General features: G+C 34.5%; 1 protein-coding gene across 4 annotated transcripts in view; it reads left to right on the top strand.

Annotated features, from left to right (window-relative positions):
* The window catches only part of JAK2 (Janus kinase 2), a 162,221-nt gene extending 142,171 nt beyond the window's left edge, over positions 1-20,050 (top strand). For all 4 annotated transcript variants that reach the window (XM_059924783.1, XM_059924782.1, XM_059924781.1 and 1 more), the window contains 6 exons: positions 1,654-1,843; positions 3,047-3,171; positions 3,343-3,515; positions 16,611-16,728; positions 18,262-18,375; positions 18,631-20,050. In XM_059924783.1, coding sequence (XP_059780766.1) covers positions 1,654-1,843; positions 3,047-3,171; positions 3,343-3,515; positions 16,611-16,728; positions 18,262-18,375; positions 18,631-18,738 — 828 coding nt within the window. In that variant the 3' untranslated portion in view covers positions 18,739-20,050. The remainder of the gene's footprint in view (positions 1-1,653; positions 1,844-3,046; positions 3,172-3,342; positions 3,516-16,610; positions 16,729-18,261; positions 18,376-18,630) is intronic.
* The last annotated feature ends 4,224 nt before the right edge of the window (positions 20,051-24,274 follow it).

The raw sequence follows: 24,274 nt of genomic DNA, 5'->3' as shown, positions 1-24,274 counted from the left end.
TCAGAGTCTAGATGTTGACTGGACCATGTTTACTAGCAGACAGTCTCTTCCTGCTGAAAGGTCACACAGTCATGCATAGCCTACATATTTGAAGTAAGACCAAGAAAACCTTAGTTCTTAGCAGGTCCAGTCATAGTGGTAAAGCCCTCTTTCTTCCTCTAAGCTTGCTAGTATAGGATGCTGTACCATGTGGCTTTATGAACTGGATTTTGGCTTGGATATATTATGAAGGCCTCACTTAGGTATTGAATCTAAACTAAATGTTCTGATCCAGCTTTACCAGAGCTAAACATTGGGGGTTATATATGTATTGGCTTAGTTATATTAATACTTTGCTGTCATTCCTGGTTTGTAAAATAGCCTCAGGAATGTTTCAAAGCATGTAGCAATGACAAAAAAAAAGTATGTATTTGGGTGTATTAGTTATCTATTGCTGTGCAACAAATTACCCTAAAACATAACAGCTGAAAACAAAAAAGCATTTATTATCACATAGGTTAGGCGAGTCAGGAATCTGGGAGTAACGTAGCTGGGTGGTTCTAGCTCAAGGTCTCTCACTAGACTATAATCAAGGTGTCAGCCAGGTCTTGCAGTCTCCTCTGAAGGCTTGACTAGGGGAAGACTTACTTCCAAGCTTACCTCATGGCTATTGACAAGGCCTCAGAATATCTGCTTCCAAGCTCACTTACACGGGCCTCTCCACAGGCTGCCTCACAACATGTGAGCTGAGAGCAAATACCCAAGATCGAAGCCATTGTCTTTTTATATCCTAATCTCAGAAGTGGCATCTTATCACTCCTGCCATATTCTCTTCATTAAAAATGAGTTAATAAATCCAGCCTACACTCAAGGGGAGGGGATTTTAAAAGAGCTTGAATGTCAGAATGTAGAGAACATTGGGAGATAATCACAGAAGCTGCCAACCACACAGGCTGACCTTGGCTTAAACAGCAGACATTTATTTCTCATAATTCTAGAGGCTGAAAAGTCTAAGATCAAGGTTCCGGTAGGGTTCAGTTTCTGGTGAGGGCTCTTTTCTTGGCTTGCACATGACCACCTCCTCACTGTGTCCTCATATGGCAGAGAGAACTGGTGTCTCTTCCTCTTCTTATAAAGGCACCAGCCCTATTGGATGAAGGCCTCACCCTTATGACCTTATTTAATCTTTATCACCTCTTCACAGGCCCTATCTCCAAATACACTCACATTCGGGGTTAGGGCTTTATCATATGAATTTGGGGGGATGGGCATGGACATTCAGTCTGTAACAGACCCTATTCCATATAGCTCACTGACAGTGACATGAAAGGCTATATTGTGAAGACGAAAAGTTCTTCCTGGAAGTTAGTGATAGAAATTTAGGAATTCCCTGGCATGTCCCTTGGCTTATCTTAAAAATTAATGTTTATGATTTGTTTAAATGCTTTTTTGAAGTTTTTATATTTCAGCCTGTAATTCCTTTTAAAGAAATTAAATATTTAAGTTTACTACTCACCTATTGAAATATTATCTCCTTTTCTTGTTCTGAAAGTTGTTTAATGTGAGTTTCGAGATACATCTTCTAGCTGCTGAAAATTGCCTGTATAATCAGAATTTATTAGTACTTTTTCTAGAAAACTTGAGATTTCTATCTTAATGTGATGTATTGTTTAGGGTAATTTTGGGAGTGTGGAGATGTGCCGGTATGACCCTCTACAAGACAACACTGGAGAGGTGGTGGCTGTGAAGAAGCTCCAGCACAGTACTGAAGAGCACCTCAGAGACTTTGAAAGGGAAATTGAAATCCTTAAATCCTTGCAACATGACAACATTGTAAAGTACAAGGGAGTGTGCTACAGTGCTGGTATGTTGCCCATTGATACCTTTTTTGAATTCAGGGTATGTTTTTGACATCCTGGGTAGTATTGTAGAAACATATAATGCCTCAAGATCTGGACTTAAAATATTCCAGTGCCCAGAGAAAGAAGCATTCTGTATGACTGGAGATTGTACTTGGTGTTGGTGGGCTGTAACTACAGGAAGTCCTTGATCATTCTCTTCACTGAGAATGGTGGTTACCATTCTTGCTTAAACTTACCAAGGGAATGTCATTTTTAAAGAAAAATTTTCTGTGAAAATATTATTTTTTTTAATTAGATGCTTTTATTTCAGTATAGATGAAGAGAAAGGAAGTTTTCTCATCAGCTTATTTTGGTTTGCATAAAGGGTTACAGAAGATTAAAACATAACTATTTTTAAAACTTCCATTCAAATCTTTTTGATTCAAAAAGTCATTGTTCTTAACTACTACATCACCTTTAATTTTATAATCAGGTTTTGTCATCTTAAACTCAGATTTTTTTTTTTTTAATAATAACTCCAGGACTTCCCTGATGGCGCAGTGGTTGAGAATCCACCTGCCAGTGCAGGGGACATGGGTTCGATACCTGGTCCAGGATGATCCCACATGCTGCAGAGTAACTAAACCCGTTCACCACAACTACTGAGCCTGTGCTCCAGAGTCCGTGAGCCACAACTACTGACCCCGCGTGCCACAACTACTGAAGCCCACACGCCTAAAGCCCGTGTTGCACACACAACAAGAGAAGCCACCGCAGTGAGAAGCCCATGCACTGCAATGAAGAGTAGCCCCCGCTCGCTGCAACTAGAGAAAGCCCGCATGCAGCAATGAAGACCCAACACAGCCAAAAAAAAACCAAAAACGCCAGCCATGCTTTATTACTATTATTATTATTATTATTATTTTTAGGTTGCACTGGGTGTTAGTTGCAGCTCCAGGGCTCCTTAGTTGTGGCACGCAGGCTCCTTAGTTGTGGCATGCTAACTCTTAGTTGCAGCATGTATATGGGATCTAGTTCCCTGACCAGGGGTCAAACCCAGGCCCCCTGCATTGGGAGTGTGGAATCTTATCTAGTGCACCACAAGGGAAGTCCCTTAGACTCAGATTTTATATATCTTTAAGTCATTTTTATACAGTTGTTTTCTAATAGTTCATCAGTAAAATACAGCAGAGTAAAACGTTATGTTCTCATTTGTGTGTTAATAGGCCGGCGTAATCTAAGATTAATTATGGAATATTTACCATATGGAAGTTTACGAGACTATCTCCAAAAACATAAAGAACGGATAGATCATAAAAAACTTCTTCAGTACACATCTCAGATATGCAAGGTACCTAATATCCTGGCTGTTTGTTGTAGATGAAGAGAATATGTTGAAGTAATTATTAAGAAGTCCTCTAGAGTTTTTCTTAGATAATTAAGGGAGTAGAAAGATACAAGACTATTTAAATTGTTTATGTTTATAAAGCTAGCTGAAAGAAAAATGTTATTTTATTCATAGGGTATGGAGTATCTTGGTACAAAAAGGTATATCCACAGGGATCTGGCAACAAGGAATATATTGGTGGAGAATGAAAACAGAGTTAAAATAGGAGATTTTGGCTTAACCAAAGTCTTGCCACAAGGCAAAGAATACTACAAAGTGAAAGAACCTGGTGAAAGTCCCATATTCTGGTGAGTAAATTTTAGTACAGTAAAATGAAGTTTTGGAGCACAAACTTCAAACTTTAACTATTAATAGTTTGTCATTTATATATTTATAGTAATAATCAATGAAGTTATTTCCTTTGTTTTCCTCTGGGAATTTTATGGTTTTAGGTCATACATTCAAGTCTTTAATCTATTTTGAGTTAATTTTTGTATGTGGTGTAAAATAGTGGTCTAATTTCATTCTTTTGCACGTGTCTGTCCAGTTTTCCCAACACCATTTATTGAAGAGACTGTCCTTTCTCCATTGTATGTTCTTTGCTCCTTTATTATAATTTAATTGCCCATATATGTATGGATTTACTTCTGGGCTCTCAGTTCTGTTTGGTTGATCTGGGTGTCTGTTTTTATGCCAGTACCAACCTGTTTCGATCACTGTGACTTTGTAGCATATCTTGAAATCAGGGAGCATGCTACCTCCAGCTTTGTTCTTCTTTCTTAAGGTTGTTCCCTTTCTCAAGGGATCTTTTTTAGTTTCATACAAATTTTAGAATTTGTTCTAGTTCTGTGAAATATGTCATTGGAATTTTGATAAGAATTGCATTAAATCTGTAGATTGCTTTGGGTAGTATGGACATTTTTTTTTTTTTTTTTTAGAAAGATGAGTTTCCACCTCATCCTGTCAAGTTTTTCGAGATCTTTTTTTTTTTAATTTTATTTATTTATTTATTTATTTATTTATTTATTTATTTATGGCTGTGTTGGGTCTTCGTTTCTGTGTGAGGGCTTTCTCTAGTTGCGGCAAGTGGGGGCCACTCTTCATCGCGGTGCACAGGCCTCTCACCGTCGCGGCCTCTCTTGTTGCGGGGCACAGGCTCCAGATGCGCAGGCTCAGCAATTGTGGCTCACCGGCCTAGTCGCTCCGCGGTATGTGGGATCTTCCCGGACCAGGGCTCGAACCCGTGTCCCCTGCATTGGCAGGCACATTCTCAACCACTGTGCCACCAGGGAAGCCCAGTATGGACATTTTAACAATATTAATTCTTCCAATCCATGAGCATGGACTGTCTTCCCATTTAATTGTGCCTTCTTCGATTTCTTTTATCAGTGTCTTAAACAGTTTTCACTGTACAGGTCATTCACCTCCTTGGTTGAATTTATTCTTAGGTATTTTATTCTTTTTGATACAGTGGTAAATGGGATCGCTTTAATTTCTCTTTCTGTTAGTTTGCTATTAGTGTATAGAAATGTCACTGGCTTGTGTATATTGATTTTTTTTTTTTGTATCCTGTGACTTTACTGAATTTATTAGTTCTAACAGTTTTTTTTTTTTTTTTCGTGGAGTCTTTAGGGTTTTCTCTATATAGTATAATGTCATCTGCAAATAGTGACAGTTTTACTTCCTCCTTTCCAATTTAGATGCCTTTTCTTTCTTTTTCTTGCTTAATTGCTGTGACTAGAATTTCCAATACTGTGTTGAATAAAAGTGGTGAGAGTGGGCATTCTTGTCTTGTTCCTGATCTTAAAGGAAAGGCTTTCAGGTTTTTATTGTTGAGTATGATGTTATGATGTTATGATGTTAACTGTGGGTTTGTCATATATGGCCTTTATTATGTTGAGGTAGGTTCCCTCTATACCCACTTTGTTGAGAGTTTTTATCATAAATGGATGTTAGAATTTTATCAGCTGCTTTTTCTGCATCTATTGAGACAGTCGTATGGTATTTATCCTTCATTTTGCTCATGCAGATATTGAACCATCCTTACAGCCCTGGAATAAATCCCACTTGATCATGGGATATGATCGTTTTGATGTATTGTTGAATTCAGTTTGCTAATATTTTGTTGAGGATTTTTGCATCTCTGTTCATCCAGGTATTGGCCTGTAATTTTATTTTGTGGTGTCCTTGTCTGGTTTTGGTTATTAGGGTAATGTTGGCCTCATAACATGTTGAGATGTGTTCCCTCCTCTTCAGTTTTTTGGAAGAAATTTAGAAGGAAAAGTATTGAATCTTACTTGAATGTTTGGAAGAATTCATTAGTGAAGCTGTCTGTTTCCTGGACTTGCGTTTGTTGGGAGTTTTTGGTTATTGACTCAGTCTCCTTACTATTCAGGAGTATTCAGGCTTTCTATTTCTGTTTCTTCACGATTCAGTCCTGGTAGATTATATGTTTCTAGGAATTTGTCTGTTCTTTCTAGGTTGTCCACTTTGTTGGCATATGATTGTTTGTAGTATTCTTTTATCATCCTTTGTATTTCTGTGGTATCAGTTGTGACTTGTCCTCTTTCGTTTCTGATTATTTATTTGAGCCCTCTCCTTTTTTTTCTTGGTTAGTCTAGCTAAAGGCTTCTTGATTTGTTTATCTTCTCAGAGAACCAGCTCTTGGTTTTATTGATCTGTTCTATTCTATTGTCTTTTTAGTCTCTATTTCTGCCCTCATCTTATTATTTCCTTCCTTCTACTACCTTTGGGCTTCGGTCTTTTTCTAGTTACTTTAGGTGCAAGTTCAGGTTATTTGAGACTTTCCTTGTTTCTTGAGGTAGGCCTGTATTGCTATGAACTTCCTTCCTAGAACCACTTTTGCTGCGTTCCATAGATTTTGGTGTGCTTTATTTTTGTTTTTATTTGTCTCTAGGTTTTTTTTCTATTTTCTCCTTTGATTTCTTCATTGACCCATTAGTTGTTTAGTCGCATGTTGTTTAATCTTCATGTTTTTGTGGTTTTCCAATTTTCTTATTGTGATTTCTAGTTTCATACCATTATGGTTGGAAAAGATGCTTGATGTGATTTCAGTCTTCTTGAATTACTGGGATATGTTTTGGGCTAACACGTGATCTATCCTGGAGAATGTTCCATGTGCACCTTAGAAGAATGTGTATTCTGCTGCTTCTGGAGAGAGTATTCTGAACATATCTGTGAACTCCATCTCATCTAATGTGTCATTTAAGGCCAAATGTTTCCTTTTTGATTGATTTTTTTGTGAATGATCTATCCATTGCTGTAAGTGGGGTGTTAAAATCCCCTACTATTATTATATTGCTTTTAATTTCTCCCTTTAGGGCCAATAATATTTGCTTGATATATTTTGGTGCTCCTACATAGTGTGCATATATATTTATAAATGTTTCATCTTCTTGCTGGATTGACCCCTTTATCATTGTATAGTGCCTTTCTTTGTCTTTTATTACAGTCTTTGTTTTAAAGTCTGTTTTATCTGCTGTGAGTATAGCTACACCAGCTTTCTTTTCATTAATTTTTCCTCACATCCAGTCTGTGTGTCTTTACTTCTGAAATAAATCTCTACTAGGCAGCATATAGATGGGTCTTGGTTTTTGTTTTTTTTTTTTATCTATTTAGCCACTATATGTCTTTATATTGGCTAATTTAGTCCATTTACATTTAAAGTAATTGATAGGTATGTACTTATTGCCATTTTGTTTATTGTTTTCTGGCTGTTTTTATAGTTCTTCTCTGTTCCTTTCTTCTTTCTGTCTTCCCATGTGGTTTGCTGGATTTTTTTAGTATTATGTTTAGATTCCATTCTCATTTTCTTTTCTGTGTGTACTGTAAGATTTTTCTTTGTGGTTACTGTGGTGTTCACATACAACATTGTATGTATATAGCAGTGTCTTCTAAGTTGATAACAACTTAAAATGTAAAGCAAAGCTTTATATTTTTACTCTCTCCCCTGCCACATTTTATATTTTTGATGATGCGTTTTGCATATTCTTATTTTATGCTTCCCTTAAGTAATTACTGTAATTTGAGTTAACTTTACTACTTTTGTCTTCATACTTGCTTTATAAGTGACTGAGCCACTACCTTTACTATATGTTTTCCATTGAGATTTTTACTTTCATATATTTTCTTATTATTAATTAGTGCCATTTCTTTTTAGCCTAGAAAAGTCCCTTTAACACTTCTTGTAAGGCCAGTTTAGTGGTGATGAAATCCTTTAGCTTTTGCTTATTTGTAAAACTCTTCATCTCTTCTTCAATTCTTATTGATAATCTTGACTAGTAGAATTGGTAGAGAATTCTTGGTTGGAAATTTTTTCCTCTCAGCATTTTGAATAGGGCATCCACTTCTTTCTGGCCAATAAAGTTTCTGCTGAAAAATCTGCTGATTTGGGGATTTTCCTTGTACTTAATAGGTAGTGTTTTGGAGGTTTGGGGGGCTTTTTGTTTGTTCATTTTTGCTGCTTTTAAGATTCTTTATCCTTAACTTTTACCATCTTAATTGTAATGTGTCTTGGTATGGTTCTCTCTGGGTTCGTCTTATTTGGAACTTTCTGAAATTCTTAGACCCAGAATGTCTGCTTCCTTCCCCAGATTAGGGAAGTTTTCATCCATTATTTCTTCAAATTTTTCTGACCTTTTCTCTCTTTCTCTTTTCCTCTGGGACCCCTATAACGTGAATGCTGTTCTGCTTGATGTTGTTCCAGAAGTCCCTTATGGTATATTCACTTTTTTAAATTCTTTTTTCATTTTGCAACTGTATCTGGGTGATTTCTATTTGTTTCATCTTCCAGCTTGCTGATTCGTTCTTCTGCTTCATCAAGTCTTCTGTTGAAACCCTCAAGTGTATTTTTCAGTTTAGTTATAACTTCTATTTAGTACTTTCTTATATTTTCTACCTCTTTGTTGAAGTTCCTGCTGTGTTTATCCATTCTTCTTCTGAGTTCAATGAGCATTTTTATGACCATTGCTTTGAACTCTTTGTTGAGTGAGTTGCTTAGCTCCATTTCATTAATGTCTTTTTCTGGCCATTTGTCTTTTTCTTTGGTTTGGAACATATTCCTCTGCCTTCTCATGTTGCATAACTTTCTGTATTTGTCTAAATTCATTAGGTGAAACAGCTACCTCTTCCAGTCTTGTTCTTGTGTAGGAGATAATCCATAGGGCCCAGAAGCACCATCTCCCTGGCCACCAGACCCAGGCACTCACGGGTGTTCTTCATGTGGACTGTGCACACCTACAAGCTGTGGTGGGGCTGCTGCTATGATGCAGGATGTGTGGGATTTGGGGTGCTCACCTGCTGGTTGTAGTGAGCTGTTGCATAGTGTGGACTGGGTTTGGGGCACTTGCTCATCCCAGTTATGGTGCAGCTGCTGTGTGGGGAGGGTGGGGTATCGTGTGTTTGTCCAGCCCAATTGTGGTGTGACATCTGCACTGGGTAGGCAGGGCACTCAAGGTGCTCGCTTTGGCTCAGTTGTGGTTCATGGTGGAAGGAACACACCCACTGGTGCTAGGAGGCTAGAAGAAGGGCACCAAAAATAGTGCCCACTAGCTGTATCACCAGCAAGTTAGAATGAGGTTGCAAAGATGTCATCTACCAGTGCTTTTGTCTCCAGAGAAAGTCCCGTTAGGTTCCTGCCTCTCTAGCAGCTGCTCTAAGATCAGTAAGTAGGTTTCCCTCACTTATGGTGTAGGTGTTTTCACACTGTTGCTTTTGTGCTGTTTCTCAGGGTAGATGGGTCTGTGTGAGCCCTTTAAGAGCGGGTTCTTTGTTCCATACAGTTATGTGGTTCTCCTGGACTTAATGCCCATTGATTTTCAAAAACAGATGTTTTAGAGGCTCGTGTTCCCAGTGCTGCACTAAAGGGTTGAGGTACGTGATTTGCAGTTCAATCCCTTTACTCCCTTTTTTTTTTACTCCAAAAAGTTATATATTTTTGTGATCCTTCTGATTTGCTCCTGGGATGGTCCTGGGTGGGACCATCTCTCTGCCTCTCCTGCCTGTTTCAATGAGTCTCTTTTATCTTTTGTTGTGGAGGTGCTGTTCATCTAGTTATCAGATACTTTTCAGAGGAAAGTTACTTCATGTGTAGCTGTAAATTTGATGTGTCTGTGGGAGGAGGTGAGCTCAGGGTCTTCTTAGGCTGCCATCTTGAACCCCTTACACAGGAGAATGATTTATAATGGCATTGTGAATGTGTTTTAAAGAAGACTGCTTATGTTTTAGAGATGCATACTGGGATAGTTATGGTATGAAATATGGTTGAAATACTGTCATATCCAGAACTCATTTCATATAAATACTGTTGTGTGCATGTGGGGAGTAGTAGATTAAACAAGGTGGGCAATGAATTTAGCTAAGTGACAGGTATATGGTTGTTCATTGTTCTCTAATTTGTGTATGTTTGAAGTTTTTTATAATACTAAAAACATTTTAAAAGAATATTCTGATGATAATTATGAGCATTAGCATTATCTAATTATTTTTAGGGTATAAGTGAAACTAGAAAATAAGACTTATCTAAACTTGTCTGTCTTATTTTGGTCATGTCCCCAGTGATACATGAATTTCATTCTTTTTTTCCAGAATGAGAAATTAGAGGAGTTAAATGGAATTAACTAGCAATCCATAATGATTAGTTATATGGATCTCCAGTGATTTTGGCATACTTAGTGAATACAATTTAATAAATACTTATTAAGCACCTACTTATTAAGCACCTACTGTGTTCCAAACACCATACAAGGAAATTGGAATAAGAAGATAGGATGAGCATCAGAAAAAAAAGAACTGTGCCTTACAAGGAAGGCTGAACTAAATGGAAAAGTTTGATACAGCGTGGAAATTCAACTGACAGGTCCACTATCCATAATCCTTTACCTTTAAGGTCTCTTAGTTTAGGAAAAATCAAATGTGTAATCCAGTCATTGCAATGCAGTATGTAAGTGCAACAATGAAGAAGATGATGCGAAAACATTAGAGTGCAGTAATTCTGCTGAGGGTTTAAATTAATCAGAGAAAACCACAGCTAAAAGATGACATTTCAACTATTGATTAATAGTTCACCAGATGGACAAGAGGAAGGGCATTCCATGAGGAGGATGACAAGGACAACAGGATAAGCAGGGTTGTAAGTGAATGATGTTACCACAGAACAAACGGAATAATACTGAGTTCTGTGTGCCATGTTAGTGAGTTCAGACATTATTCATTAGACACTGTGCAGGTGGGATATTAGAGGCTTTATCCATGGGATAATGGTGAGACTCATATTTTAGGAAGATAGCTCTACTTTTGGTGGAGAACAGCAGTTCTCAAAGTTTGGGGACCTCTGGTATACCCTTTAGGGAGTTTGTGAGGTCAAAAGTATTTTTATAATAATACTAAGATGTTATACCCCCTTTTCACTCTCATTTTACACATACAATGGAATACTACTCAGCCTTAAAAAATAATGAAATTTTGCCATTTGCAGCAACATGGATGGACTTAGAGGGTATTGTGCTGAGTGAAATAAGTCAGAGAAAGACAAATACTGTATGATACCACTTATATGTAGAATCTAAAAAATACAACAAACTAGTAAATATAACAAAAAAAGAAGCAGACTCACAAATATAGAGAACAAACTAGTGGTTACCAGTAGGGAGGGGCAATATAGGGATGGAGGAATGGGAGGTACAAACCATTGGGTATAAGATAGGCCAGCAGTCCCCAACCTTTTTGGCACCAGGGACCGATTTCGTGGAAGACAGTTCTTCCACGGTAGGGGGAGGGCAGTGGATGGTTCAGGTGGTAATGGGAGCAATGGTGGGGATGGTTCAGGCAGTAACGCTAGTGGTGGGGAATGATGGGGAGCAGCAGATGAAGCTTCACTCGCTCACCTGCTGCTCACCTCCTGCTGTGTGGCCCGGTTCCTAACAGGCTGCGGACCGGCACTGGTCTGCAGCCCAGGAGTTAGGGCCCTTTGAGATAGGCTACAAGGATGTATTGTTCAACGTGGGGAATATAGCCAGTATTTTGTAATAACTGTAAATGAAGTATAACCTTTAAAAATTGTATAAAAATTTTTTTAAAAAACCACTCACAGAAAATGTCTTCTATTAAACCAACATTAAAGAAACTTACAAAAATGTAAAACATACTACTCTAAATACAAAATTTTTTGTTTTGGAAAATAGTTATTTTTTTATAAAAATGTTACTTACGCTAACATTACTGGGTTTATACTTTTACATTTCCTTAATTTTGAAATCTGATATGGTAAGTATTGGTAAATACAACCCACATAAACGAAAGCTTTGGGGGCACTTCAATAACTTTTAAGAGTATAGGGGACTTCAGACCAAAAGTTTTGAGAACTAGAGGTATAGAGGGTACATTGTATTAAGAAGAGGCTAACAGCAGAGAGAAGACTAGTTAGGCAACTTTTGCAGGAATCTAGGTCATTGATTTTCAAACCCTTTGTGTATATATACCCATTAAAAGAATTATCAAAAACTATATTCTTTCTGGCACATTTTTAAATTGATAGCTAATTTTTTCCTTTGTAAATTTAAATGGTTGTAAATAATATATTTTATAAAGTATTGTAAATAATGACATTGAAGTATGGTACATCAATCTTTTAGATGTATACAAGGAAATCCAGACACCAAAGCAATTTGATACCCATTGTCACCCACTTAAAAATGTATAGGAACAGACTTTCTTCTTGATAGAAACTTTGCATTATTCCTTTTTCTTCTGAAAATTATATTTCCACTTCCCATCTCAAAATTTTGCATAATGTATTATATTTTGTACTTGGAAAATCTTTTGATTACCTATCTCCGTTGTAACCAAAATACATATATAAATTTAAATTAATTTTAAAATTTCCTATGACCACAAAAAAAGTATTCACTTTTTTCTTCTAGATTAAGTTATCATTGAAGTTACTGCCAGGATGCAATTTCCAAAGCAATATAAATGAATTACTAATTTGGATAATTCTTTAAAATTTTTTATTGGAGACATTTCTTTTAAAAAAAATTTTTTTAACATCTTTATTGGAGTATAATTGCTTTACAATGCTATGTTAGTTTCTGCTTTATAACAAAGTGAATCAGCTATACGTATACATATATCCCCATATCCCCTCTCTCTTGCGTTGGAGACATTTCTTAATAAATGTAGCTTTTCTTCCCCCTCCAACTAGTCCATATATGCTTAGATAAATATTATTTACTTTTATAATGGGACCAGATTCAACATAAATTCTAATTTTATTTCTGTATTTGTAAACATGGAGAAAACTTTTTTGTATAAATAAGGAGATGGGAAAGGAAGGAGTTTTGTCGTAACAATGTCACTCATTTCTGCAACTCCTTCTGATACGTACGTAGCAAAACAGTATATAGTGATCTACCAGTAAAATTTGTTAGTTGGCAATTTCATTAGATCCATTCTTTTTTCAGTTTCATTGAAAACGAAGAATTAAACCCACTTGATTTTCAAAAGTGGATTTACTACCCAATCATTAGAGTCATTCATTTTCTGTTTCTGGGAAGTATACCAAAAATCTTTTAAAATTAGTTCAAATTATGATATTACTCTCATTTAGAGGCATCTTGTTTAAACTGATACATTCATAAAACAGAATATTGTTAGTTTCAATACAGTAGTTTTTAATAACATCTTTTATCACGTTTTAAATATGTGGTTTAAATATGGCAAACCCTTGCGCTGCCTCAAAGATTGAGTCACTTAATGAAGAGTGTCCTTCATTACAATCTATTTGGCAATGCCAGGCCTCATAAACAAATACACTTAATTTCCAACAGAAAAGGTCTTACTTCATTTTCAATTCAAGTAAGTATATTAATGTTATGAAATATTATTTTTAAAAAACAGATATAAATTGCAGAACACATGTGCCAGAGGCATGTTTACAGTGAAGCTAACAAAGCATATCCACCAGAGTGCCTTCCTTTCAAGATTCCTTCTTTTCTAATTTTAAATATTCGCTTTCACACCTCATTTTATATTCTTTGTCATAAAGAAAGCCCCTAAAACTTTGGGCCCAGTATTTCTCCCTGCATATCTGGAAAGATTAACCACAAGGTCAGTCAGGATAAGCTTAAGATGATATATATCTAGTATGATTAATTTCATAATTAAGTTATGAAAAGATAAACCACTTCTCATTACTTATTTTCTAATAAATAATACAGAATAAAATATAGTTAAGATTATAATTTATGAAGTAAGGCATATGGTAAAAGGCCTGTTATTCCTTCAGTAAATGTTTTGGGGAGATTGAACTCTGATGTTTGACTTTGGGGAATCACTAATAAGCTTGTATAAAAATCAGAACATTTTCATCATGGTCAAAATTTTCTTATGTATTTAATGAAAAAAGAAAGCTATATACTGCTAAAAACTAATCAGATGGAGAGTTGGCATATAGTTTTATTTTTATATTAGCAAGTAAAAATATTAAATGTTTTATATAATGAAATGAGGTTAACTAATTTTTATATAAATATTTCAGAATGAGTTGATAGAATAGATTTTAGCTAACTTATTGAATAACAAACACTAAATCTATAGTCTGAAAGAAATCACATAATTTTTATCCATAGGATTTAGCCATCATATCTTTAAAAAAATAGTTTCACTTAAAAGAATCATTGTCATCTATATTGCTTTTATTGTTCAAAAGTGCTCTTTGTTTAGCTAACAGCATGTCCTGCGGGTTGGTATTAAGAAGAACTGCAGGGAAAATGCTTCTGCTAACGTATTTTTTTTAATTGTTCAGGCAGGGTTTTGGACTCATGGAGAATCCTTATACTGTTCTTGCTATAGAGCCCCTTGGAAAATCTTTGTATATCCTTGGGCTTACTCTTCACCTGGTTTGAAGATCTCTGTACTAGTCATGAGATAAGGATCTAACCTAAGACTGTAATAGCGGTATTGGTTAGGAGACTGATTTGAGACATTTTTAAGACATACTTTAAAGGGACTTAGTGGCTCAGTAGACTTGGGAGTGAAAGATGAGTCAAAAATAATTCTTAAGATTTCCAGTTTGGGGAGTTAGATAGATTGTGATGCCATTCATTGCATAGAGAAAATAAAATAATCAGCAAGTGTTAGAGAGGTGGGGATGGAGTTCTTTTTGCCTGTGTGGAACTTTAATATGGAAATGTTCAATAAGTCTGAAACACAAAAGAAAGGTCAAAGATAGGGTGGTTATAAATTTGGGAGACTGTAGTATATAAGTGAATGATACTACCTAAGGGAAATTCTTTTACAGAAAGGAAGAGATCTGGTGATGGAACCTTCGGGGAAAGGTTAACACAGGAAATGAACCTCTCCACAAAAGCAGAATAGAAAGAAAACAGTTTCATTACTGAATAAGCAGTAATCCAGAAAGTAATGTGCATCATAAGCAATCTGCTAAGAGATTACAAAAACAGAAAGAAATCTCACTCTTTTATAAAATGGCCAAACAGATTCAACCCATTACATACATGTTCTCAGGATAAACAATAACTAGTCCTCAAGTAAGAGGACTTGACAGTGCCATCTGTCACACATTGTTCATCCTAAATTCACTTAGTAATAGGAGTGCCCATCTGTGTTAGCTAACTGGCTTTATCCAAAGGAAAAAAAACTTCTCATATGTTTATGATAGGAGATAGTTTTGCAACTTGAAGGATGCACCTGCCCAAGTTAGGCTCCTGCCCTACCACTGAAACTGGGAGGTAAGGGCATGATATTCCTTAATGATTACATTCCAAAGAGGTGGTTCCCAGGTTCTTGAGAAAGACATTGCTGTATGTAAACCTGGCAAGAGGCTTTTAAGCAAAAGCTTTTAAAAAGATTTTTACATAAATTTCAAAGAGACAGAGAATTCACAATTGTGAATTTTCTAAAGTAAATGCTCTAAGAAAAGAGGAGAGTCTTTTCTCTCCTTTTCCACGTGGACAGTTTTTTTTTTTTACTTTGTATTTATCCTTACATAAGTAATGGGAAAGAGAAAAACAGCCTTGGAGATGAAGGGGGAAATTACAAAGAGTGCTTTCATGAAAGCCAAAGTAAGAGAATATTTTTCAAGGGTTGAGGGAGTAGTACTGTCTTCAAGGAGGTTATATTCCATTTGTGGGATAAAACTGGCACATATTTTAAAATAACATAAATATGTAACTTTAAAAAAAAACTAAATATAAAAAGAATATAACATAACATGGTTAATTATATAATATAGACTATAAGTACTGTAGAATTTCAGTAGCATGAGGTCATTATGACCTTAAGTAGTCAGAGGAGGATTTCTGGAAGTTGGATTTTGAAGGAGAGGTTCATTTTATGTAATTCATATTTTAAATCTCAGTCTAAAACAGATCTCCATTGCAATTGTCTGTAATAGGATAAATTTAGCAGTGGAACCATGATATTCATAATCCATTGGCCAAAATTCTCAGTTGGGTAGTGTTGATACTTGAGTAGAGGATGACGCCATTTTCCCCTATGACTTTCTATTTTCTGTGCTCCCTCTCATAATCACCCCCTTTCAGATTAACAGGTTATTTCTTTTATATGTTAGTAGCTTCAAGTCTTCTCCAGCTTAAAAGGCACTTTTTCTCTAGGATACTTATCTGGATTCATTTTAAGCTTAACTTGGAAAGATCAGCTTTTTTTCAGTTCTTGGAAAGTACTTTGCAGTTAACCCTGATGCTACTGAGACAAAAATTAATTTTTTTGGATTTTAGTTATCTTTGTGTTTTGGAGGTTCCCAAGACCACCCTCAGGTTTGATGATTCACTAGGAGGACTCATAGGACCCAGCATACAGTCATAAGCATGGCTATGACTCATTACAGGGAAAGGATGCAAAGCAAAATCAGCAAAGGGAAAAGGCGTCTGGGAGAACACCTGGAAGAAACCAAGCACAAGTTTCTAAGTGTCCTCTCCAAGTAAAGTCATATGGGACACACTTAATTCCCCCAGCAATAACTTGTGACAACATGTGTGAAATGTCATCTACTAAGGAAGCTCATTAGAGACTCAGTGCCCCCAGTTTTTATTGGGACTGGCCATGTAGACATTCTCTGCCTGGCACATTACCAAGATTCTAGACTCATCTGTTTGCAGAAATGGTTTAGGTACAGTGAGCCACTTTTATTATCATTTAGGGAATTGTGGAAACCCTCCTGAAATCTAAGATCCCAGGTACCAGTCAAGTGTCAACATTGCAAACAGCCTTTTTGAAGATGGCAGCCTCAGGCCTGCTGTGTTAATAACCCTTTTCTCTACAGCTTGGTTTTTTTTTAATCCAATGATTTGCAGATAAAATCAAGAATTGACACATCAAGTAACTGTCTTTTAAATATACTACAGGTATGCACCAGAATCACTGACAGAGAGCAAGTTTTCTGTGGCCTCAGATGTTTGGAGCTTTGGAGTGGTTCTGTATGAACTTTTCACATATATTGAGAAGAGTAAAAGCCCACCAGCGGTCAGTGTGCTTTTTATTTACTCTCAAGTTTTTTTTTAACATGAGAAAAGCTTTTTCCAAAGAATAATAGTAAGCTTAGGGTTATTTTAGAGCTCCTATTGCTTATTTGTAAGACAGCAACCAACAAAAATAATCCCAAACTTACTCATTAAATTAACTTGATGTTTTAAAAAGTGGGGATTGGAGTACTATTTAGTATATTCTCTTAATATTATCTTTAGTAAATCCGATAAACTCATTCATTCCAGGAATTATTGTAAAAGTTAAACCTTTTAAAGTAATATTTTTTCTGCTCATTGTATAATTTTAATATAGGAAAGTATAAAGAAGAAAATAAAAATAATCTCTAATTCAACTACTCAGAGATAACCACTTTAATACTGTGGTATGTTTTCTTACAGGCTTCTTTTAATTTTATATGTAAAAGTGAAATTTTATTAAAAAGATTTCTTTTATAACAGGTCATACTGTACAGTTTGCTGTCCTGCTTTTTCATTACATACTATAGCATGGATATTTTCCTATATTAGTCAATATTTACTGCAAATATGACTTCTAATTCCTTGGTAGCATTTCATCATAAGGATATAATTTCTGGACAATCATTTTCCATTTTTCAGTCTTTTAAGTAACACTTCATTGAACATAGTGCACATCCTTATATATATTTATGTTCATCTCTGATTGTCATCTTAGAGTAAAAGTATAATTATAGGTGAAACGTTATGAACTCTTTTATAGGATTTTCATTATTTCAAAATGCTTTCCAGGAAAGCTGTACCAGATTAGACTCTCAGTAGCTGTGCATAGGGGTATACGTTTTATCATTTGCCAGTGTTGACTATTATATTTCTACACAGTTTTGCCAAATTGATGGGACAGAAGTTGTACCTACTTGATTTTAATTTGCATTTCTGCTATTAGTGTGATTGAATACATATTTATTGGGTGTTTGGGGTGAGTCTGTGCGTGTGTGCATTGTATCCTCATGTACTTTGCCCATTTTTATATTGGTAATTTTTCTTACCAGTATATAAGAGTTCTCTATGTTTAAATAAATGATGTGTTCATTGTAAATACTTCTCTAGCTTATGGTTCAGACTTTAATTTTATGAATTTTAAGCATAGAACTTTTTCTCTCCATTGCGTTTATGCTTAAATATTCATTCTGTATTTTCTTTTTATTATGTCTTCTTTTACATTCAGCTTTTTATTTCAGCTGAAATGTAATATGATGTGTTAAAACAAAGTAAGTCTGTTTTTAGTTCACTGGTTTTGAATCCTTCTCAGGGAATTTGTGCTGAGTATGTTACAGTTATGGAAATGGCATTATAGACGTTCCACATTTAACAATCTTTTCTGAACTGTGACTGAAAACGAAGTTTTTGAAGTTAAAATAGTCTGTTTTTAAAATGTTTCAAGGTAAGGAAACATACAGGATTTTTCCCATTTACTGGAAGAAGTTGAGAAAGAATTCTGATTCAAATTAAATGTACCAAAAATGTGTCATTGAAAAGTGGGTTTGTGTTTCAGGAATTTATGCGTATGATTGGCAATGACAAACAAGGACAGATGATTGTGTTTCATTTGATAGAACTCCTGAAGAATAATGGAAGATTACCAAGACCAGATGGATGCCCAGATGAGGTAACAAAAAAATTTTTTTAGCCACAGTAATCATGCATTTTCTTTCTCTCTTTACCCAAGGATTTCAGGTCAGTTTATGTAATTTAATTTGCTGAGGTTGTAGAAAAATAGCATAATCATGACTGTGGATATAGGTATATCCATGACACATGCCTGTACAGGCAAATTAAGTGGGAGTTCTGAATTTATGTCTTCACCAATTAAAAGATGGCACTTTGTGTTCATTGTAATTTTGGTTTATTTTCCCTTTTACAGATTTATGTAATTATGACAGAATGCTGGAACAATAATGTAAACCAACGCCCCTCTTTCAGAGACCTAGCTCTTCGAGTTGATCAAATAAGAGACAGCATGGCTGGATGAAAGAAATGAACTTCACTCTGAGACCAAAATAGACTTACAGAACAAAGTGTTGTATTTCACATTACTGTGGACTGTTATGACATATATCATTATTATGTATATCATGACTTTAGCCAGCAAAAGTGTGGAAATACCTGCTCAGAGCTTTCAAAGTTTAGTGAGTTTTTCTTCATGAGGACACCAGCCAAAGACATTGATGAAAAGTCCTTTGCAAAGAGTTTTGTAAAAAGTTTTGTGAACCTAATCAGTCAGTTAATATCACCTTTCTTTGGCAAAAGAAGAAAATTAGACTTTTTTCAACTCAGAATTATGAGAGATGAAAAAATTGTAAATGTTAAATATGCACAGAATACGTATGTACAGTTTTTACCACAGTGAATGTATAATACCTTGGCATCTTGTGTGATGTTTTACACAAGGGCTGGTATTCATAAATAATGTTTTCTAATTTTTCCATAGTTGATCTATAATAACTTCACTGTACAAATTAAGATGCTCAGATAATTGAATAAGCACCTTTGTGTCCTTGTTCATCTATATCACTGGCCAGCAATATAAGCAGGTGTATACTTTTAGCTTGTTGTTCTATGTACTGTAAATATTTTTCAAAGCAAAGGGAACAAATGTTTAGTTTTATTTGTATAGGGAATTTCCCTGACTCTAAAGAATACATTTTGAAATGGAACAAGTTTACAAAGATATAACACAATCTATTTTCTCATTTGTCTCCCTTGTATCTGTTTGTGGCGAGTATGTTTTTTAAATAGAACTATCTCCAGGTTTTTCTAAGACTACAGTGAACAGTTTTCTTTTAAAATTTTGAGATTACGAATGCCAGGAATATTGTCATCCCTTGAGCTACTGGCTGCCAATAAGACTCTTCAATCCCTGGGACCTATAGTCATGGATTACATTTAAGTGTTAAGCCATAAAATAGATTGTTTTTCATATATATAAGCCTATTAAGATGCACAGTGGGTTAGGAATTTTTTTCTAAAGAATGTATATTTTAGGGATTTCAGAAATCTATTGCCATTATAAAAGAGATTTTCTTTTGTTAGATTCTTACATACAAGGGAGAAATGAGAGTAAATTGGTAAAAAAAAAAAAAAAAAGTATGCTTGTTAATTTTATTCAAGAATGCCAGTAGAAAATTCATAATGTCTTGAAGAAAACTCAGCATTTTTCAACTAAGTATACAGGGTCATTTGTTACTGTTGTCGTTTGTTTTAGTGCTACTCCATTTTAGACACCATACCTAAAATATGGTGGGGTTTTTTGTCTGTGTGTTATTTATACAAAGTTTAAAATACTTGGCATTTTGGTTAAAAAGAAAATAGTTTCTTTATTTTCAATGCTGTATGCTTTTTTTTTTTTTAACTTGAACTTAAGACTTTTGATTATCTTTCTAATTTTTGGAGCTGGTTTTAAAATGAATATTATATAAGAAAAAAATGCCTCACATATAAAGTTTGAGTTTTTTGTTGGAAGGAAAGGGAAGAAATGCTTTTTATGCTATCTTTAAAGCATTTTACCAAATAGTAGTTACCAAATGCACTAATCATCTAAAATGATAATATATTAGATTTTAAAAGATTTCTAGTAAACATTATATTTTGATGAAAGTTGAATATAATTTTTGTTTAATTTGTAAAGACTCCTCCAGGATCTGTGTATGTAATGCATTTAAGAGATCTTCTGTCCTGCTACTTTTCATGTCAAAAGTAGCATATCATATAATATGTTTGATTGCAGATTTTTGTACTAAAACTTAAGTACCTAAAAGTAGATTCTTAAAGGTTGATAACATTTTGTTTATAAAAACAAGGATGTTAACTAGGTTTCTTTTTTAAAAGTTTTTCTTTTAATGTTTCCATTTTTAGTTTTAGGAGAAAAATCCCACATAAACGTCTTAAGTTTTTAGAATGGGATGACTGCCTTATTGTAAAATTCTAAGTTTTCAAGAGAATTATTATTTATTGAGGGTTTGTGATGTTTTAAATTTTGATTCTGACCATACATAAAAGGAAATTAACCATGCAGCTGTTTAGTTGGTTCTGCACAAGACACAGGTAAGTCAGTATTGTACCAGTTAATGCCAAAATGTTTCTTCAAAGTAATACGCTTCAGAAATGAGGGTAAAGATTTTCTTAAAATTCTGTAATTCTGTAAATATTCCAGTATTTTAGGTTACACAGTCTTTATATAAATAATTCCCTATATCCATGGCTACCTGCTTTGGGAAATAGTCACTTTTTCATGTTATTTATATATGCTGCCAGTAGCACTATAATTTGCTATGGAAGAGTACTTTCTTACAACCCAAGACTTCTGCTTTAAAGTCAAGTGAAATTTTTATCAAAACCATAACTTCTGATATTTAAATTTTATTTAAAGAGTTTTGTTATAGAGTAGACTTTAGAAAATACCTACAGTTCTATACCTGGGGAGCCATTCTCTTTGGGGTGGCATGATGTGGTCAGATTGAGACTGTATTATTTTCTTCATTGTGCCTTTAGCATGTTCCCACAAAACTGAAATACTCATGTAATAAATATTCAGAAGTTATTTTCTTTTGTATTGTCACCTAACCAAGGAACTGCAGGTACACACACTGATTTAGAGATGTGTAGAGAAAAACTTTTATAAAGTAAACTTACCTTTCAGTTTAAAAGAAATGCTTCCTAAGAGTGCTATCAACTACTTTGTGCTGTTTATGAACACTGCTATATCCACCCTAGGTCTGGTATGTAAATTATTTCTAATGAAAGTTTCTCTAATTTTCCAGTACAACTTACTAAAGATCTTTAATCTCCTATATTAGAATAGATAATAACAGTAAGTCAGCAGAATTATCCAAACAAAAGACAGGGTTATATGAGATAATCTTCATTTTATTTAAGAAAAAAAGAAGTATAAATATCAGAAAATACTTTATATTGACACCCTGATTTGGGTTGGTTGTACTTAATTTCAAGATAACTAGCTGCTAACTGTTTTACGATACTGACAGTAACCTTAGAGAGATTTCAGAATGACAGAGAATTTTTAAACTTTCACATTAATCAAATTCATATAATCATATCACATTATATACCTAAATATTAAAATTACCAATTTTGTTTTACTTTATTACAGTATGTTCTTCATAGGTTAAGAAATTAACTTCTACCGTGCTTATGCCAGATGGCATTGCTTAGTGCAGGCCCTAAATATTGTTCTTTTCCAGTCTTAACAAATTTATAAGGAAAAGCCTTATCTCCAACTGAAACACCAATCGTTACTAATATGTTTTTAAAAGTTTTTAATTATCATTTTCCATTATAAGGCCTTTCTTTGCATAGCAAATTGCTTAACATCTTATTTTGAACTGGAACAGATTTATAAAATGAGATCATTAAAATAGCTTCTAGGAGTCCCTGTTCCAGTTATCCATATTCTTAGTTTTTGTGAATATGTGTTATGTTTTTAATACCTGTACTAGGAAGCACTCCTATAGATGCTATTTATTGGGGTCAAGCAAGTCAACTTTGAGCAGTGTGAACAGACAGTAGCATAGCTTTTAAGTCTGACAACAGGTAAATATCATTAATAAACAGAACAAGGTGGTAAGGAAAAGGCATATAGCAGGATTTTATAGAGACAGCAGGCAGCTGGAAAGGCAACTTAACCAGTTGCAGATGATAAGCAGAACAAGTACACTAAAAACACAAATGAAAGTATGCAATAGAAAGGTTTGTTCATCAATTATCCTTTCAAGAACATAGTTGAAAATGTTTAGGTGCTTTTCACACGCAAAAAAGATAATTAAGTATTTTTAGTGAAAAAGTTTAGGGTGTTTCAGACGCTTGGAATATATGTGAATCTCAGAGCATGAATTTTCTAGTAGCATGGAGTATAAGCTCGTGAGTTGCAATTTATTTACTGAAACTAAAAACGTTAGAGATTAAGAAAGTCATAGATACTAAAGAAAATGGAAATAAAATGAGAAAGATAAACCTACACTCAATTATGAAAATATCTACTTGAAATTTTTTTCAACTTTAACAACTTTGAAATACACGATACTTTCTTCTTCTGCAATAATAGTTTTGTTGAAGGTTGCTGTAATGAACCTTTGTAACTATCCCAAATTGTAAGTATATAAGAACAAAATTTATTTTATGTCCTTACATTTAGGATGTTGGATTAATTTTGGTTGGAGAGGAATGAAAAGAAAGTTTGCAGAATCAAACACTTCATCTTGATTCTTAAGAGCAAATAACTGAATTCTCCAACAGTACTGATTAAAATACTTTTAATCTGCATAACCAAGGTAGCCTAAGCCCTTGAGTGCAAGCTGCAGGTAGCGAAGATCTAAATGACAAATTTGAAGTAGTTTGTGTCAAATGATAGCACTTATTGTCTACTGTTCACAAAGCATTTTAAAAACAAAGTAATAGTCACTGTTTCCCACAAATTCTGCCAGAATATTGTTTCTTTTCTTCTTTCTTTCTTTTAAAAAGTGTTTTAATCCTTGTTTCTATCAGTAATTTGAGGATAGTGTGAATCCCATGGTACCACTTCTTTTCCTTCCTGTTACTAGTTTTGTAACATTATATTGCAGCTTATTGAATAGAAATTCTTGATAATATAGTAAAGGTATTGGTGACAAAAAAAAAAAATGAAACAAAGTCTTACCTTTTTATTGAAGGACTTTGAGAAATGTTGAAGTTGAATTCTAAAACTCTGAGTATACCATTATAATTTTTTAAGGTGGCCCAGTTTACTTCCAAAGCTACTATTACAGAGGAAGAAATTTCCAAAAGTTGAGACTACCATAGAGGACAATCTTTTTCCTAAAAATGATTTGGAAATCTGAGACCTAAGGAACAATGAGTGTGGTGATGGGAAAAGGGAATTTCTAAATTTCTGTCAGATCTCAGATTAAACTCGCATTTAATGGGAATTTTTTTCTAACATCTTGAATTTCTCATTTTAGGATTACTATGATAAATGTAGAAGGTTAGAGTGTGGATAGCTCAGTCAAATGCCAACTACTATGGGTCTAGTAATTATCTAGGTCATTTTCTTATAGTTGCTCCAACGTGGCCACTTAAGGGTCAGATTCTTAGTAGAGTCATTTTTCTTTTCTAAACTTAAAAAAAAAAAAAATGACCGTATCCACATTGTATACCACTTCAGACCTTCCTACATATGCACTCACTTACCAATGCTGACAAATGCAAGCTCCCTATGACTTTCAAGATGCATCAGATAATTCATGTTAATGGTTGTAGTAATGAAGCCATCACCTCTTGATAAAATCCTAAATCCCATTCACATATTGAGAATAAAGAGTAGATAGTGCAGTTGTGGATATAGACAAAGGAATCCTGGGTAATCTTATGGGAGGGTTAATCCTGAAGGTATTTCACCTTAGAATTCCCTGTTAAGTAAACATTCAGACAAAACCAAGAGATTTAAACTTTCAGTTCTGCTGCAGCTTTGAGGATATGAGCCCTAATCATGGTGTTTTCAGGGAATCTAGTTTGGT

Source organism: Balaenoptera ricei, chromosome 6 (genome assembly GCF_028023285.1).
Source record: "Balaenoptera ricei isolate mBalRic1 chromosome 6, mBalRic1.hap2, whole genome shotgun sequence".
In the NCBI taxonomy this organism is placed as follows: domain Eukaryota; kingdom Metazoa; phylum Chordata; class Mammalia; order Artiodactyla; family Balaenopteridae; genus Balaenoptera; species Balaenoptera ricei.
The sequence above is the reverse complement of the archived record's forward strand: the minus strand, read 5'-3'. Positions and strand labels throughout refer to the sequence as shown.